The 19,251-nt window shown below is 42.8% G+C and overlaps 1 protein-coding gene across 3 annotated transcripts in view; it reads left to right on the forward strand.

Moving 5' to 3' along the window:
• The window catches only part of Rasgrp3 (RAS guanyl releasing protein 3), a 45,356-nt gene extending 29,572 nt beyond the window's left edge, over positions 1 to 15,784 (forward strand). For 2 of the 3 annotated variants that reach the window (XM_042672634.1, XM_042672635.1), the window contains exons 12-16: positions 2,254 to 2,401; positions 7,949 to 7,985; positions 10,326 to 10,451; positions 10,760 to 11,121; positions 14,982 to 15,784. In XM_042672634.1, coding sequence (XP_042528568.1) covers positions 2,254 to 2,401; positions 7,949 to 7,985; positions 10,326 to 10,451; positions 10,760 to 11,112 — 664 coding nt within the window. In that variant the 3' untranslated portion in view covers positions 11,113 to 11,121; positions 14,982 to 15,784. The remainder of the gene's footprint in view (positions 1 to 2,253; positions 2,402 to 7,948; positions 7,986 to 10,325; positions 10,452 to 10,759; positions 11,122 to 14,981) is intronic. The other variant, XM_042672633.1, reaches the window with a different exon arrangement.
• Positions 15,785 to 19,251: the final 3,467 nt, after the last annotated feature.

Here is a 19,251-nt window from a genome sequence, read left to right on the forward strand (position 1 = left end):
CCATTATACAGCGCTTTGACAAGATACTTTCAGCATTAGATTTACATGATGAAACATGTTGCACAGGCTAGGCAACAGCATCCATTCCTCCTTTTTCTGTGTGTCAACCCATGGACGAGATTGAGCCATGTTGCTGCCTGATGGTTGTGCTTCAGGACGCTACTCACTTTATATTCTAGTAATATAAATGCCCTTGGGGTTGTAGGGCTCAGTGATTCTTTATGTATTCTTCTCCTCCCCCATTCTCTCATTTTTTGATCTATCTATGTAATCTCCCAACTGTACAGAAGAACTGAGGCTCCACTGGCCACCTGTGGTTGATGCCCATAATCCTAGCTATTGAGGAGTCTGGGATCTGAGGATGACAGTTTGAAGCCAGGTCTGACAGCAAAGTCCGTGAGACTCTTAACCACAAAGAGCCAAAAGTGGGACTGTAGTTCAGGTGGTAGAGTGCCAGCCATGAGCAGAAAAGGTAAGGGACAGTACACAGGCCCTGAATTCAAGCTCTAGCACAGGCTCCCTTTACGTGTGTTTGTGATTAAGTAGAGATCACTTAACACATTTTTCTGGAGGTAGGTAAGACACTAGATGGCTTTTAAATTTTTAGAAATTTAATTAGGAAAACATATTGATAAAAATGTAAAATTAATAGTTATTAGTGGAATTAATTTCATTTTAATACAGTTTATTAATTTCATTAATAAGATTTGTTAAGTATTTCTCAAGTGTTTTTAGAATATAAAGCAAGAATAGGATCAGAAATTTTTATATCTGGGAGAAAAGTATCATGGCTAATAGTACCTGGGGCCTGGGATAAGACTTATTGGGGGAAAAAAATGGATGAAGAGTTTGGCTTAGACAGATTGATTTTGAGAGAAAATAGCAAAGAGAAACATCTAGAAACTTTTTTGAAGACTCTGGTTCAAGATTCAGGAGCTCAATCATGGGTGGAGACATAGACTAAGTCTTCAGCAGAATTAGCTGGAATCAGGAGCACCCAGACCCCGGCAATGGGGAAGTTAGCGGAGGTGAGCTGAGGGTCTGAGGAATGCACCTGCAGGGAACCTCCCTTCCCTACGTGTTGAAGCTGAACACATTAAGTGGAGCCTGCAGAAGAGCCAGAGAAGAGAGATCATGAGAGGAAAGGAAGAAAACCAGGACGACATGGAATCACTCCATTTATGGAGCAGGGGGTTCAAGGAAGTACGTCCCCAGGCCACCAGCTTCCAAGAGATTAGGAACTTCCAAGAATGAGAAACAGCCACTGAGAACAGTTTCTGTAGGATGGAAGGGTTAGAAACGAAACTATGAATCAAGAGTCTGATGAGTGCTGGGTTTGAAAACAGTGGGAGTGAGAACAGGAAGAGAGAAAGGACAAGTGTGGGATGGGGCCTCACCACCGAGGAGAGAGTTTCAGGAAGAGAAAGTCCGATTTGCAAACTAAGGGAAAAACCAAGTGAATGGATTTCTCAGGGCCTAGAAGGTACAGAGTTCCACAGAAGTGAAGAATGGAGGCATCCCCTTCCCGTGTCACAGGAAGACCCAAGCGAGGTCAGAGAAGATGTAAAAGAATTCCAAATGGGCAAGAAGAATCTGATCTCCAACACATGCTTCTGTGAGAAAGAACAGTATGGAGTTCACCTTTGCCATATGGACTTGATCTTTTTTTTGGATAAGCAAGCAGCCAGGGTCTGTAGTTTGCTGGGGGGGGGCGGGTAGGGAAATGTTTGGAACTAGACTTTGTTCTACTTGGAGGAGATCTGGAACAATCACTCCAATGACTGAGCTGTGAGCCACTAGCATGTGAATGAGATCACTGAGGATGTAGCCCATGGCATCAGGTTAAATGGTGGGTTGTGTTAATTGAGTCTCCTACCTTTCCCCAGAAGCATGATTCTTGAAATCCTCTTGCTAGGAAAGGGCTAGAGAAATGTCCCTCTGGAAGCCGCTATTCAGTAATAAAGGAGACTTACTGAGCTCAAGTACACAGGCCACATGTGTTCACACATATGTATGATCCTGTGTATGTGCACACACCTATACACACATGCACACACCATCTTCCAGTTCTTGAAAATGGCTTTGAATGTTGGATACTGTCCTCTGAAGTCCTCCCGTTCTTCCAGAGGTGACAGGGAAAAGAACACTCTTCATCTGGTTTTGGTGACAAAGATTTAAGAGGTGGGCGATTGAAGTATGGCAACGACTTAGCAATATGATACTCAAAGATCCCTTCTCTGATTCTCCTCACAGGGATGGCCTAATTAGTAAAGATGAAATGATGGCTTACTTCCTGAGAGCTAAATCCCAACTACACTGTAAAATGGGACCAGGATTTGTCCATAACTTTCAGGAGATGACTTACCTCAAGCCAACCTTCTGCGAACACTGTGCAGGATTTGTAAGTTTGCTTTCCATTATGTTTTTTTTTTTAATTTCCCTTATATGTAGTTTTTTTGTCATATTCCAATAAGGTAAGGAAAGGGTAGACTGAATAGAATCCACCCATCATCTGCTTTAAATCAGAAGTAAAACATGGCGGCTCCTTAAAATCTAAGACTCAGTCATAACCAAAGCAAGACCCGTGAGGTTAGCCATGTTCTAGGTATGTAGAACTAGCCAAGACAGGGAAGGCTGGTGAGGCCTCTTAGTCCAGGAAAGTGGTTTGTCTGTCTAACCTAGGCCAGGGAAAGGTGTCATACCAAAGAGTGCCGGCATTCATCATTGGGATGCATAAATGACGACAATTAAGGGGAACACTAATGTTAACCAGTTCCTTCTAGCACTTATCTAAGAACGTATTCATCACTACAAACCCACCCTGGTATAGCTTAATAACTCCCAATTTAAACAGGGAAAAAATAAATCTTTGGAGAGAAGATGGTAGTAGGAATAAATAAATACTACTTACTTAACCTTTTTTTTTTTTTTTGCTGATCCTGGGGCTTGAACTCAGGGCCTGGGTACTGTCCCTGAGCCTCTTTGTGCTAAAAGCTAGCGTTCTACCCCACTTTAGCCACAGTGCCAGTTCCAGCTTTTTCTGAGTAGTTTATTGGAGATAAAAGTCTCACCTACTCTTCTGCCCTGGCTGGCTTGAGGAGTCTAAAGTTAGGCATTTGTTTTCAAGCAGACTTCCTCCTGGAAACAGATAAATAAGAGGTAGCTGTCAACTCAAAGATGGCCCCAGGTGGTCATAAGAAACTCCTGTGGTTATGAGGAAAGACCAGCCTAATTAGTCTTCACCCACCCTAGGGAGGAAAAACTTCCTCTTCTGTTAGTTTTCCCACAGGAAGTGCATGACCAGACCACTCCATCCGAAAATAAATGTGTCTCTTTTTACATGTGTCTCTAGTTTCTCTATTATGATTTAAAGTTTAAAAAGATGTCGAGGCAGGGGCTGGGAATGTGGCTTCATGGTAGAGTGCTTGCCTAGCATACATGAAGCCCTGGGTTCAACTCCTTAGTAACACATAAACAGAAAAACGTGGAAGTCGTACTGTGGCTCAAGTGGTAGAATGCCTAGAACAAAAGAAACTCAGGGACAAGCTCCAGGACTGGCAAAATAAAAAATAAAGGCACAACCTTAAAAAAAATGTTGAGGCATCCAGGTACTGTTAGCTCATAGCTATAATCCTAGCTACTTGGGAGGCTTCGGTCTGAGGATCACAGTTCAAAGCCAGCCAGGCACAAAAGTCTATGAGACTTTTATTTCCAGTTCAGCACCATAAAAAGCCAGAAGTGGAGCTATGACTCCAGTGGCAGAACACTAGCTAGCCTTGAGCAAAAATAAACTCAGAGACAGTGCCCAGGCCCTAAGTTCAAGCCCCAGGACCAGCACCAATAAACAAACAAACAACAAAAAACCTTTTAAAAAAAAAACACCAAAAAGCAAGCAAATAAACAAAATAGAGCTTAAGTAGGATGGGCTGGGTGTAATGCTGCCTGTAAAAGTCCAACCTCCAACAACTGACCAAGTAGCAATGATGCCTTGGCATGGTTCCCCCATGGTTGGGATAAGTCATCTGACCTATGGTGAGGTGTGATGATGATCAACTCTGCTCTTTTAGACTCATGAGAGCATCAGTGCTGGTGCTGAATGGCCCTTCATACAGCTGAGATGAAGTAGAAAGCCCTGGACTTGGAGTCTGGAACCCAGGGGTTTGAATCTCAGTTCTGCCTCTATGTCTAATTCTATGTCCTTGAATAAGGTCTCTGAGTCTCTGTTTCCTACCTGTAAAAGGGACTCCACAGAACACTTAGCCACCATGTTATCATTGTAGTGATCAAGTTAACACCAGACATGCTGCCGCAAAGAAAATATCATGGGGGGTAGGGGGGGAAGGGATAGGAAAGGGAAACAAAGGAGGAGGCAACAATGCTTGATAAGAAATGTACTCATTACCTTGCCTGTGTAATTGTAACCCCTCTGTATGGTATTTTCACAATAAAAATAAATAAATTTAAAAAATAAAATAAATAAAAAGAAAATATCATGGGATGTTTGCTATATTCCTTTTTAAGCATTCCTTGACACTCTTAGAGTTCCGAAAGTAGGCCATCTTTAGTTTTTATAATCCTTTATATTTTTTAAATGTACTTAATTCCATTGGTACAGTTTTATTTAATCTTAATTTACAAACATAAAATGATTGTCTTTTTTTTTAAAAAAAGGAATCTATAAATAGAACTCTAAAGATACATCATTGAAAGAAATTGTGAAGGAATGCAAGAGACCATTTCCCAGTCGCCTTGGCTTTTCTTTTTTTGAAAATAGATTCTATTTTAAGGGCAAGGAGGACAGATTCTACTTTCCCTGTGGTACATGTCTGAATTAGGAATCTGGAATTGAACGAATGTTGGTAATCCCCATATTTTATAAATGAAGACACTGAGATCTGGAGAAGTTAAGGTGACTTCCTGGAGGGCGCATGGGCAATTAGCAGCAGGACCATGAACCGTAGCCAGGGCTCGTGATGGTCAGTCCAGCGCTCCTGACATCATGAAGAATTCCTCCAAATATTACCGCAGCCTTTGATCTCAGGACAAAGGATTGTGGGAAATCCTCCTGATACCCATCTACATGAGTTCACCTTCTACTTTCCTTGCCTGGTGCACTGAGTCAGTTCTTCTCCCTGGCTAGTGTTTTCTCATGGTGGTCAGGCGAGCATTGGGAAACAATGTGCTCACTTTCCTTCCTGCTAGGTCCTGAATTTTAGTACATATCCCTCTATTGTCTCACTAGTTAGCTTAAGCTAGCTTCCTGCCCCGGCTCCCTAGTGCTAGGATTACAGGTGTGTACTCCCCAGTTCCCCACAAAGCTGTACTTAAGTCATTCTTTCTGCCCACTGCCCTGGGTTTGCTAACATGCAGACCACCAGAAACAATGCCCTCCTCTGTTTTCCTTAGGTGACACAGTCTCCCTTACTTACTAGCTATGACACCTTGTAAAGATGAAGAAAATATTGTCTCAAAAGGCCATCATGAACATCAAGTAGGTGAATACATATTAAGAGCTTTAAACTGTGCCTTTCACATAACACGAGATCAATAAACGTTAGCTATCATCATTAACTATTACTATTACAAGCTATTCCAGCAGAGAATCTTTTTTATCACTACAAAGTTTTCCATGTGGTAGAACCTGACAGATTATTTATTTCCTGGATAATCATAGTCACCTTTTATAAAGGAGATGCCAGCTGGCTATCATCTTCAAATCCTTGTGGTTTAGACAAAGCATGATTCTCCTGACCACCCACTTCTCTTTCCAGTCCCCCATCCCTTTTCCGCTCATCCTCTGCTTCTAGGTCTTTCAACCATTCAGTTGTCAAATATTTCTTCCTAGCCCGTAGGCAGAGGGTTGCCCTGTCTCAGGAGGCGTTTGCATCTTAATAATGTATTCTGATGAAACCCACACAAGTCCACCATATTTTCCCTATAAAGGAAGAGAGTCTGGGAGGATCTCTGCCTTTGATGGTTGTTTTTCTTGTTGGCAGGAGAGAGCTTTTTTATTTGTGGGACTGGGGCTTGAACCCAGGGTTAGGCAAGCACTCATTCACTGTGCCACCGCCAGCCCTTAATAAAGCATTTTAAGTAACTCTTGAGGCTCACAGAAGCCCTGGGCTTTCCACTGGTGGGATTTCCTTGTTAGGAAAACGTTAAAGAACAGTCTAGCTGCTGTCCTGAGTCACTGTGTGTTGGAATTCACTTGTTCTTTCCCTAGGGCCATGATTCCCACACCTGGGGGCTGCATTGGCCTGAAATACATTATGAAAATGTTCACAAGCCCCAGGAGGCCACTGATCCTGCTTCTTTCCACATCATTTCATTAAGCAAACAACACACACCTATCCTGACCTCTGGAAATGTTGGCAGTGGAAGTCTTTCACCTTGAGCTAAGCCTCTTTAATTAAGTTGAGCCCAACACAGTGGTATGTGGTGCCCTCATTCTCCCTGTGCTCAGCTCTGTGGGCAGAGAGAAGGGAAGACTTGGAAAGGTTTCCTTGAACTCAGAATTTAAATGGAGCCTACATGAGGACAGTAAAGAAACCACCAACAGGATGACAGCACAGAACTGCCTGGGCAAAGATTTTTCTTTTAAACCCTTCCTGAGGGCTGGGAATATGGCTCAGTGGTAGAGTGCTCAACAGGCAAGCACGAAGCCCTGGATTCGATTCCTCAGTACCACATAAACAGAAAAAGCCAGAAGTGGCACATAAACAGAAAAAGCCAGAAGTGGTGACGTGGCTCAAGTGGTAGAGTGCTAGCTGTGGCTATTCAACTTGGCTTTGTTTGGGATTCTAGGACCATAATAGAATAAGTATTCCATAAGAGCCAAGCAGCACTGGTTGGCTTTACAATCAGGGAGAGGTTGAAGAAAATAGAGGAATGGAGAGAGGAAGGGCAGGCAAATGCAGTCATGATATTCAATGTGTATAAGTAAACATGGAATTAGGTAAACTGAGGGGATGTATAGGGTTGGGAGAGATGGAGGAGAAAGATGAGAGGGTAAGATTGATCAAGATGCATTGTAGTCCCAGACTGACATGTTGAGTGGAAATCACTTTGTGCAACTACTTAAGAATAATGAATAAATAAATGCTAAAAACTGATTGGCCCCTTGATTGCTTATAAGCCAGGGTTAGGGAGACAGAACAAGAGAAAAACCACTAGTTAATATATTTTCTTCAGATTGTTAGGGTAAGTAAAAGGAACTTCATTACTGTGGCCACTGACACTGGATGTTTGGGAACTGTAGCTATCTCTCATTCCTCCTGGTTTCTGAGGAGGTCTGATAAACAACTTAGTTTCAGCTTGGTGGTATAGAACCCATTTTTATTTTAACCTGGTCTGTTGGGGCCCAGTGCAGCAGCTTAGTCCAAAACACCGATCTCTTGCAATTCTAATTTAATAATCACATCCCACTTATCAACGACTTGGAAGTCATTGATCTTGGTTAGCAGATTCCAAGCCTTTTTGATGTCTCCAACTGCCCTGGCATAGATCAAACATAGAGCAAATATGAATATTGAATCCATGAATACATATAATCCATTGCTCTTCTGGATTCCTCAAGGAACAACTCAGAAAATATAGAGACAGAATCCAAATCAGTGCTCTTCTTAGAGTACTTTATTTCCCACAAAGGGCATCATTCTTGAAGGGTAGGGAGAGTGAGGGGCTTGCTAGAACCCCCGAGTGGCCATCTCTCCCAATAAATTTTCCTGAGGCTATATCATCACCAAAGTACCAACTTCAGATTCTCATCCCATCACCAGAGCTGGGAAGACTGGGGGAGGGCTTTCCTCTCAGACAGGAAGTGTGTCCCAGCAGCTACATCCTGTTTGTTTCTTATTATCCTGTTTCCCAGGACATCCCTTTCTGTAGCCCTGTTTTCCTTCAAGAGTTTTCTTCAGATTCCCTGACTTTCCTTTGTCTTTTGTTACAGCTCTGGGGCATCATCAAGCAAGGATACAAATGCAAAGGTAAATAAATGTGGGGTGGTTTTTTTTGTTAGTATTGAAAAAAATATTTTGACATTTTTCAATAGGAATCAATTAGTCTGGTTTAACCACTGAAGCAATTGGCATTATCTAGAATTGGGGGTCTTTCTTGAACGAAGGACATAAGTGATCATGTTCAGGAAAGAGTCCCAGTTTTGGAGAGGTAAAATGTGAAATTTTTTGATTGGTTGTTTGATTTTCAAAACAGAGTCTTTAAAAATGATATTTGTATTATCCTGAAGTAATTGCACAAAGGAGTTACCATTCAAGAAATCGGTTTAGGAATGCATGCATCTTGGACAATATTACGCCTTTCATCATTCTTCCCATCCCTCCCAACCTGTCCTCGCCCTTCAATGTTCATAGTTTTGTTGGATAAGCCATTTTATGCGTGTATTCTACCCTCCCTCCCCTCTTTATTCCTCTACCTCGTTCCCTTTAACCTCTTCCACCTTTCAAGTACCAGTTTCTTGGTATTCATCTGGTGAATTGTGTTTGTCTTTAAGGAAGTTACACCTTCTGAATTCTCCCCTGAAAATACCGTATTTTATTGAATACATTTGTGGACACATGGCAGACAACTCTGTATGTGTTTTCGTATACATTTATATTTTAGTTCTAGCTTCCATGTAGCAGAGAAAAACACACATCCCTTGTCTCTCTGGCCTGATTTACTTCATTCACTTCAGGGCATTTTCTCCAGGCCTATCCCAGGATCTTGATATGTGTGTAACCCAGGATGTTTGGAATTCACTTTTTTTTTTTTTTTTTTTGGGTCCGGTTGTGGGGCCTGAACTCTGGGCCTGGGCGCTGTCCCTCAGCTCTTCAGCTCAAGGCTAGTGCTCTACCACTTGAGTCACAGCGCCACTTCCGGCCTTTTTCTTTTTGCTTATGTGGTGCTGAGGAATCGAACCCAGGGCCTCTGGCATGCAAGGCAAGCGCTTTTACCACTGAGCCACCTTCCCAGCCCCCACTTTTTTTTTTTAATTGTTGGTGGTGGTGGTCATGGGGCTTGAACTCTGGGCCTGGGTGCTGTCCCTCAGCTCTTCAGCTCAAGGCTAGCGCTCTACCACTTGAGCCACAGCACCACTTCTGGTTTCCTGGTGGTTAATTGGAGATGAAGAGTCTCACGGAGTTTTCTGCCCAGGCCGGCTTTGAACCGTGATCTCAGATCTCAGCCTCCTGAGTAGCTAGGATTACAGAGTGAGCCACCGGCGCCCAGCTGGAATTCACTTTTTAAGCCCACACTGGTGACAAATCTGTGACCTTCCTGTCTAAAATGTGAGTTGTATGGCTTGTTGACAAGAGGACAGCAAATTCCCCTAATAACACTGCAGCTTATCCCTCAGCTCCATGATCCTTTGAGAACCAGCACCAGTTAAGGTTGGAATGAGGGATTTCTGAAGAGAGACAGGCCTACCTACCTAAAATACTGCAGAGAATGGAAGGAGCCACACCCAGGGTTGGAAGAGGAAGGCTGTTCTCCCTCTCTCTGCTCCCTTCTCTACTAAATCACAGGGGTAGTGGAAGAGGAGAAGCCTTTACACTTGTGGTTGCTTGTAATGAGCTTACTTTTAGTGCCCCCATTTCACTGACATTTATAAACAAATTTATAAATATACAGGGATTTAGCAAATGCCATATACAATACATATTAGAAATGTGTTACTTGTTTATACAGGCTTATGCTACATCCTTGCTATTTAAGCAGGAGCTGGTTCTTGCTTAGTATCTGACTGTCTTCACCAGACCTTGCTGTGGGAGGTTTCTCAGATTCTGCTGTCCCCTGCAAGGCTATAGACTCCATGTGGAGCCTGTTTATGGAGTAGAAGCCAGCCTTGTTTTCTACTTCCATACAATGAAAGGAAGCAGAAGATATAATCACATACTCTAGAAAAGTACTTGGAAAATGGGAAATGAATTTTACGGAATGGAGAAACACTATGCCCTAATGGAGAGGTAGCAGGTGGTCCTGCTAGTAAGAGAAACTGAGGCTCCATAAAAATGTCCAGTTAGCTTTAGGCAAAGGCAAACAGATGTCTCAGGTTGGATTCTGTTTGTTTGCTCGGCAGACACTTCAGTGACTTGAATAGAGAAATAAGCTGAGGGCATTATGAGAATTTATTCCTACAGGAAACAAAGAAGAGGCCCAAGGCTCTTTTCCAACCCCTAGAATGCTCTGCGGGCCTAAGGAGGACTCTGAGATCCAACCCAGTCTGAAGGAGAAGAGGGGAGGGGAGGGAAGATGCTAGAACCCTGTCAGCACCGGGTCCATGTCCTTCCCCTTCACCACCTATGATGCACTTGGGATTTTTTTTTCAGACTGTGGAGCCAATTGTCACAAGCAGTGCAAGGACCTTCTGGTCTTGGCCTGCAGGCGACTTGCTCGGGCACCCTCCTTGGGCAGTAGTCATGGATCACTGCCAGGAAGCCCCTCACTGCCCCCAGGTAATGCTCTCTGCTTTCCTGGCTGCCACACTTCTCCACCCTTCGACCTCATGTAGGTTCTTGGTTTAAACCGAGTCTAGTAGAAACACCAATGAGCATCCATGGCTAGCCTCCTTGATCCTCCTCACTTTCTCTCTATGTTGTTGTCCTGCTAAAGGCGCAACTCAGCTGCAGCTAATGTAGTCTGTCCTCCGCGTGGTGTGTTCCTCTCCAACCTTGACCTTGAATGTGGGACTCCTGCTGTAACCCCTTGGGAGGTTGGCTGTCAAACAGATGCCAAATACTCACCTTCCTCTTTCTCCTCACAGTGCAGGATGAGGTGTTTGAGTTTCCAGGGGTCACTGCTGGACACCGGGATCTGGACAGCAGAGCAATCACACTGGTCACCGGCTCCTCTCGTAAGATCTCTGTGAGACTTCAGCGGGCTACCACCAGCCAGGCCACCCAGACCGAACCTGTGTGGTCAGAAGCCAGCTGGGGGGATTCTGGGTCCCACACGTTTCCCAAAATGAAATCCAAGTTCCATGACAAAGCCGCCAAGGACAAAGGCTTTGCCAAGTGGGAAAATGAGAAGCCAAGAGTACAAGCCGGTGTGGATGTGGTAGATCGGGGCACCGAGTTTGAACCTGATGAAGATGATGGTCAGGGGGAAACCAGATAGGATGGTGAGGTCAGTGCCCGTCAATCCTCAAATGAAATCAGGAGGTTGGAGGTGCTGAGATGGGCTTCGGTAGGCAGCCTGATAGTTCTGAAAGTAGTGTTTGCGGGAATCGAGCATACCATTGCCAGGGTGGCTGTTGGCTAGTTGTGTGACCTGGGGAAGATGGCTGCTTCTCCCTGCACCTCCTTTCCCTTGTGTGGAAAACGGACCTGGCTTGTGTTCTAATGCTTTGCAAAGGTGGTCATGCCTGTGGACTCCATGTATCTAAAATCCAGGGCACTATGCCCCTGAGCTTTAATTGTTCAAGCAAGAACCAGGGCCCAAAGTCAGGGCAATGGAAGCAAGAGTTGGAGACAGAGCAGAATTGGAAAGATTTTTCTCTACAAAAAAAAAAAAAAAAAAAAAAAAAAGACTTTTGACAGCAGCACAGAGAAAAGGTAGTGAGAGTCAGAGATAAAGACCCCAAAGCTCTGTGAACCAGCTCAGCCTCTACACAAGGGTTACATTCAGATCAGCTCAAGTCAATTAAGACCCATATGGAATCTATTAGAACACACTGAAATTATAAATTGATTCAAGATGGCGTTCAATAAATCTGTGAGTCAACAGCTCGTAGGATACGAAGAAAAAGGATTTGGAGAAATTTAAAGCAATGTCATGGAGCGTGGCCATCACCTTCCTGTGGAAATGGCTCCTGAATGGAGTGTTGAGCTGGGCAGAGATTCTACTGGACTGAGCCAGTGCGCTTTGTTCTCCTGGGTGGCCCTCCACATTCCACTCTTCTGGAGACCCAAGCCCACAGTCTCCATACTGCCTCCTGATAAAGCAAGCCCTGTTAACCTTTAGCCATCATCCCTCTAGCTCTATCCTCACTGAAGGTAGGAACAAGGCCTTGTACTGCCCCAGCCATAGGAAATGTATTACAAAGTCAGGGCTTTGTTTGCTGCCTGCCCTTTCCTCCCCTTCCCTTCCCTTCTCTTTCCCCAGGCTTGAACTCAGTGCCTCCTGTTCCTAAAACTGTCTTGCTCACAGCTGGCATTCTACTAGAGCCACCCCTCCGGCCCAGCTTTATGCTATGACCTGAAACCTCTCACTAGCCCTCACCTGTTACAGGATTCCAGCACCTTCTAGTAGAGCCAGGCTGAGGGCCAAGCCTTTATTTAACCTGAAGGGCTCTTGGGTGACATTTATTCAAACTACACCTCCTTTTCTATTCTTTCTTTCCCCCTCCTGTCTCCTCTCCTCGCCTCTTTTCTCCTCCTCTTTCCTTCTTTTCCCTCAAGGGGAAAGTGCAGATCTCAAGGGCACTAACTTTTGAGAATCTCTCTGTGGGAGCTGGGGGTGTAGCTCAGTAGTGGTGCACACGTCTAGCATGCGTAAGAATCGGTTCAATCCTCAGGACTAAAAATAGGTGAAATAATATTTTCTTTAAAAAGACTGCTTTGTTGAAATAAAATGCACACACTATGAAATCCAAATATTTTCAAATGATCTCTTGACCTTTCAATTTCTCATCTCATAAATCATAGGAAAGCCTCACTGACCACTAATATTTAGTTTCTCTGTGCCAGTCATTAGATGCAGTTATGGTCCTGTGTAAAATGCATATATATGGCGTATAGTTTTACGTTCAACCAGATCAGTAGAAAATGAGAAAACATTTGACCTTGGTCAGGCAAAAAAAAACACATAGGAAAAAAATGTGAAAGAAGTTATACCACAAGTTGAGTAATGTAGACAAAGCAGTTATTAAACTTTTGGTTTTTTTGCCAGGCAAGACCAACGAATGCATTAAAGGCGCTCTGCCTTAATTAGCATCAGGTGATAGTTCTCAGCCCTAAAAAATTCTAAAGTGATAAGCAACAGGTGTCAGTCCTTTTTCTGAGACTAGAATCAGGTTCCTTACAAAAGGATGTTACTTAGGTAGCGGGAGGTTCTGGAGGCTGACAAGTGCACTGCCGAGATACCAGCATCTACATTAAAGCATGGCAGAGGACTCCACCTGCAGCACAGAGCACGCAGGCCACTCAGCTCGCTCTTGGAAAGCCACAATACCCTGATAAAGGCCCCATCCTCATGCCATCTCCTCCTCAACCCCTTCCAAAGTTTACCTTTGAATACCATGCACATGGGAATTTCGGAGTCAAGTTTTTCTTTCAATTTCTAGTTTTTCTTTCAATTTCTAATTAACTTTCACTAGCATATATTAGTTGTACAAAGTACTGTGACATTTTCTTTTTCTTTTGTTGGTCGTGGGGCCTGAACTCTGGGCCTGGGGGCTGTCCCTCAGCTCTTAAGCTCAAGGCCAGCGCTCTACCACTTGAGCCATAGCGCCACTTCCGGTTTTCTGGTGGTTTATTGGAGATAAGAGTTTCACAGATTTTACTGCCCAGGCTGGCTTTGAACTTCGATCCTCAGATCTCAGCCTCCTGAGTAGCTAGGATTACAGGTGTGAGCCACCGGCGCCCATCTACTGTGACATTTTCATACCTGTATTAATTGTACAAAGTACTGTGACATTTTCATACCTATATATAACATACTTCGATTGTATTTACCTCTCCACAATTATGATATGAATTTTAAGGGATATGTGCAAACCATAGCAACTGAAAATGTACTTGGGTCTATAACCTGTGCATTTCCTTCAATGAAGTGCTAGGATTTAACCTCATTTTGAAGTTGAAAGGTGTGCGTGTTTCCCATGGCGACAGATTCTCTCTCCCAAGTGACCACTACATACTTAGATTACAGAGACTGCCATGATTACTCTCTTGGCAATAAGAATATAAGTATTTTCTTTGTAAGCCTTCTTTTGTTTTCCATTATATTTGCAAGATTAAATTGAATCAACAAATATTTATCGTAGTATGATGAATAATAAAATTCAATGTTTAATATACAAATATATGTATGTATATATGATTATGTAAGTTCTTATATATCCACTTCTTATATCCACAAGTACTTTTCTATTAAAATTTATATTGTGGATTTCTAAGAGGGAAGCTTTTTTTTTTTTTTTTTGGCTAGTCCTGGGGCTTGAAATCAGGTCCTGAACACTGTCCCTGAGCTTCTTTTGCTCAAGGCTAGCACTCTACCACTTGAGCCACAGCACCACTTCCGGCTTTTTCTGTGTATGTGGTGCTGAGCAATGGAACCCAGGGCCTCATGCATGCTAGGCAAGCACTCTGCCACTGAGCCAGCTTCCCAGCCCCGAGGGAGGCATTTTTAACTAGTTGCATTTTGAAGGGCTAATATGTTTGTGGAGTACATTTTAAGAAACCCTGTATTACACAAATCCTTATTGGCCCATACATGGACATCTTTTATATATGCTGGGTGGACAGTATGATGTTAATTTTAATATGTGTGTATGTATGTATGTATTTATATTGTGCCAGTACTGGGGCTTGAACTCAAGTCTCTTAGCTTTTCACTTAAGGCTGGTGCTCTTCTACTTGAGTCACAGCTCTACTTTTGTTTTCTTGATGGTTAGTTGGAGAGAAGTCTCATGGACTTTTCCTGCCCAGGCTTGCTTTGTACAAACCTCAAGATCTTAGCCTCCTGAGAAGCTAGTATGACAGGCGTGAGCCACTGGTTCCAGGCAAACTTAATTTTGTGAGACAAGTTTTCAGTGTTGCCCAGACTGGCTCCACCTTCTGGGCTCAAGTAACCTTTTCCCCTGAGCTTCCTGGTAGCTGGGACTTCAGGCTTGAGCCACTGCCCGTAGCCACATGATTTTAATTCTGAGATTAGATGATACTGATGATTTGTGATCTTCCCTACATTCATGAGCAAAACCACTTGCTAGGATTACTCTTATTTTGGTAAGACTCAGCCATGCAACCTTCTTATGTGTATTGCAGGATGGCTGACTCCAGGCTGAGAAATTAGAAGCCAATCACGCTGGCTTTGGAAAGAGCAAGATGAGACACTCTGATGAGCACTTGAGTCTCAGGAAATTGTCTGGACAATATTTGGCTGTTTACTGCCTCGTGATATCATGGGAGCGCCACATCTGGACTATGGGACAGAGGATTTACCCAAGCTATGAACTATTTATTTCCTCCTCCCCTGCCCCAAAGACTGTTATGTAGTCGGGCGTTTCTCACTTCTCTTTCTCTAGAGTCACTTACATACGGGTGGAACGAAAGCTTTTGTGCATGTCCTTGATACCCATTCTCTAAACTCAGATTGTTTGTGAGAATATTATTTTAAGGTGTGTGTGTGTGTGTGTGTGTGTGTGTGTGTGTGTGTGTGTGTGTGTGTAGAATTGTTTAATAAGTTGACTTAGCTCTTTTGTGTGTGTGCTTTTGTCAATGGACTTACTGTTTTCCTGGGGACAAGGATACGCTTCCCATCCTGGAATACAAAGGTTCTTCTAATTATGGAGAATACAACTCACACCTGCATACATCACCTATGCCTTACCAACTGTGCTTCACCAAGGGCTATGACCAGCCTTGAAAGTGTTTCAAATATTTAGAATAGCCATGAGGGAAATTATCCCTATCTTGTCCTATCTGAGTTCACCATCTTTCTTCAGACCCTGAAACTGGAATAGCAATTAAGAAATGATTCAAGTTTAGTATGTGGGTGCATTCCTGTATCTAAGAATTTAGGAGCTGGGAAGGTGGCTCAGTGGTAGAGTACTTGCCTTGCATGCATGAGGCCCTGGGTTCGATTCCTCAGTACCACATAAGCAGAAAAAGCTGGAAGTGGCGCTGTGGCTCAAGTGGTAGAGTGTTAGCCTTGAGCTGAAGAGCTGAGGGACAGCGCCCAGGCCCAGAGTTCAGGCCGCACGACCGGCAAAAAAAAAAAAAAAAGAATTTAGGAAGCTGAGTAGGAAGATCACAAGTTCAAAGATAGGCTAGACTACAAAAGAGACGAAACCACATGCCATAAAAAGGAAAAAAATATGAAAGAAAAAGGAAAAATGACAGAAAAAAAGAAAAAAATGATCCCTAGATAAAATTCAGCAGAAAAACTGAAGTCAATGCAGCAAAATGCAAAAAATTATCACCAATATTTTAAAGCCCAAAGTAATTTTAAGAATTTGGTTTAAAAATATTGTGCTTCTTAAAGATAACTCTTGTACTTTTCCTAATAAATTTCATTACAATTAAAGAACATTCATGGAAAGAAATTAACATTTTATTTAAACTTTTGTGGGTTTTTTTGGTGCCAGTCCTTATGTTTAAACTCGGGGCCTGGAAGCCGTCCCTTAGCTTTTTCATTCAAGTCTAGCACTTACAATTTGAGACACAGTCCACTTCCAACACTGCGGTGGTTAATTGAAGATAAGCATCTCATGAACTTTCCTGTCCAGACTGGCTTCAAACTTGGATCCTCAGATCTCAGCCTTTAAGCTAGGATTGCAGACATGAGCCATGAGCACTTAGGCCTTTTAAACTTTTAAAACATCAATTATTTAAATATACTCTCTTGACCCTGAACTAAATATATGTGCGTTTCATTCTCAAATGGGTAGAGAATTTGTTCAAGATCCTTAAAACTAGGGCTGAAGTGTGACTCAAGTGACAGAGTTCCTGAATAGATACACACATACACAAATACACATACACACACACACACAAACACTGCCCACACATATGTGGCTGAGCCTGTGCATGAAAGGAATGACTAGCTACTGAAGTGACCAGCCACAATGTGTACTCCACAGATGAACACGGTCCACTCTGGCAGCTTAAGTGTACACATTTTATGTCGAACTTTGTATTCAAGGCCATCATTCTCCATGGAAGACAACTGAGGAAATGCTATTGAGCCAATCTGTTGAGCACCCGCTCTTGGGCAGGCCCTGCAAAACAAGCCAAGTGGTCTCAGCCTTTGGGAATGGAGAGCCTGTGGACAGTAAGGCCAGGTGATTCTGAATGATTTGAGATGCGGTTGGAAATTTGCTAGAATGGATATACTATGCAGAGCAGACTCAGGAACAGAAATGCTGCAAATTAAATAATTAGTTGAAGGATCTATGATTGGGCTGGGTAATATCTCACCACTTATGAGCACCTGAGAGGGTTACCAGCCATCCTCCAGGTGTGGGATTCATGCATCTGCACTACCTATTCCTCCTCAAAAAGGCAAAGAAATAAGTTGGCAAAATCAAAATCAGAAAACACCAAGCACAGTATGAGAGACTTCTGTTGTGTTGAAAAAGAATGTAAAAGTCAGGAAGAAACTTGTTAATACATGTTGCATGGATTTTCTTGTTGTTTTTCATTTAGCAGGATGGAAATTTATGAGTTTTCATATATAGGATCAGTTTTATATTGCCAGTCTTCTTGTGGCAGACCAAATGTACTGAGTAAAAAATAAATACAAAACAGAAAACAGATATATGTATCTATGTCTGTAAACTATGTATGTCTGTGTGGTGTGTGTGTACACCCAAATACACATAGCTGAAGAGGGATTTAGGCCATAATGAAGCTCTTTATAATTTTTTGTGTGTATACCAGTCCTGGGGCTTTAACTCAGAGCCTACGTGCTGGCCCTGAGCTGTTTTGCTCAAGGCTAATGCTCTACCACTGGAGCTAGAGCTCCACTTCTGGTTTTTGTTTTTGGTGGTTATTTGGAGGTAAGAGTCTCAGGGATTTTCTGCTCAGGCTGGCTTCAAATCTCAGCCTCCTGAGTAGTTGAGGATTACAGGTGAAAGCCACCGGCATGAGACTAATTTTGAGTATATCATTTACTTACAAACAATGGTGACTCTGATGATTCCAACCTATTTATTTCTCATAATCAGGAAAATAAACAAAATAGGCAAATTGTTTATGGACAAAAAAGCATTATTCTTGCTTCCTGAAGATGTTTTCTTTCTAGATCTGGTGACGACTGTCAGCTTTTCAAACTTTTTATAGAGCATATGATGTCCTGGGCAGGAGTTATTAGATGCTTCCACTAAGTCTCCAGTAAGCCATGTATACATAGGACGGATACCTATAGAGGTCTGCCTAAGCCAGAGAGGAATGTTTGCCTCTTGATCAATAATATCCTCAGATGCCTGCCTGCCTTCCTTCCCCCCCCCCCCCCCTCCCCTTTCTTTCCTTTTTTTTTTTTTTTTTGCCAGTCCTGGAGCTTGAACTCAGGGCCTGGACACTGTCCCTGAGCCTCTCTGTGTGCAAGGCTAACACTCTACCACTTGGGTCACTGTACCACTTCTAGCCTTTTCTGTTTATGTGGTATTGAGGAATCAAACCCAGGGCTTCATGTATGCTAGGCAAGCACTCTACCACTAAGCCACATTCCCAGCCCCGTATCATGCCTTTCTAATGGTCTAAGAGGTTTGTTGTTTAAAAAGTGAAGGCAAGACTCCAAGGGAACACCAACTTGTTATTGGTGATAGGAAGATTTTGTGTCCCTAAGATCAACACAGTAGTTCTGCCAGGGTTACCGAATACAAGAATGACTGAGCAGGTAAATTCAGTCAAATCACATCACCAGAGTCTACCTTTGGATGCAACTCACAACCAGCTGTAAATCTCATGTCGACTGTGTATGCTCATGAGATCTTGGGCAATCAGTTTCTTCATTCAAGAGGGATACTGCCTCCTCTTCCTCAGCTACCTCAGAGTCCTTGGAAGAATCATGCCAGAGAATGTATGTGAAAGGACTTTGTAAAGACCTTAAAAATGGATATTTTGCAATCGAGCAGAGATGTCTTCTAAAATTGTCTTGAGGTCTTAGACTTCCTATGTATTGTATTGTGTAATTTGGAGGCTCTAACCCCAATCTTTAACTAAATTTGGCATCAAACATTACTTAAAACTTACAAATGAAAATACTCGAGTTTTTCTTATGCTGGATCTTATATGTATATGTAGGATTAGTTCTGGTTTGTTTCCTAAAATGGTGTGTTCTTACCCTATTTGAAAATAGGCAAGATTAAAAGAAGCAATGGTTACAATGTAAATCAATTTAGAGAAACATGTTGAGAACATGTAACTATACCAAGCCATAAACATGCTTAAGAGATTAGCTTCATTTTGTTCTCTACAAGGAGACAGGAGGAACACAAAATTTAACTTTCACAATAAAAGAGCATCATTTGTCTGATAACAGGGATGTATTTTAGAAGGAATGGAGATGGGTGGGAACAGGAAACTACTGGCA

This window comes from Dipodomys spectabilis, unplaced genomic scaffold (genome assembly GCF_019054845.1).
Source record: "Dipodomys spectabilis isolate Male_0828 unplaced genomic scaffold, ASM1905484v1 ptg000737l, whole genome shotgun sequence".
Classification (NCBI taxonomy): Eukaryota; Metazoa; Chordata; class Mammalia; order Rodentia; family Heteromyidae; genus Dipodomys; species Dipodomys spectabilis.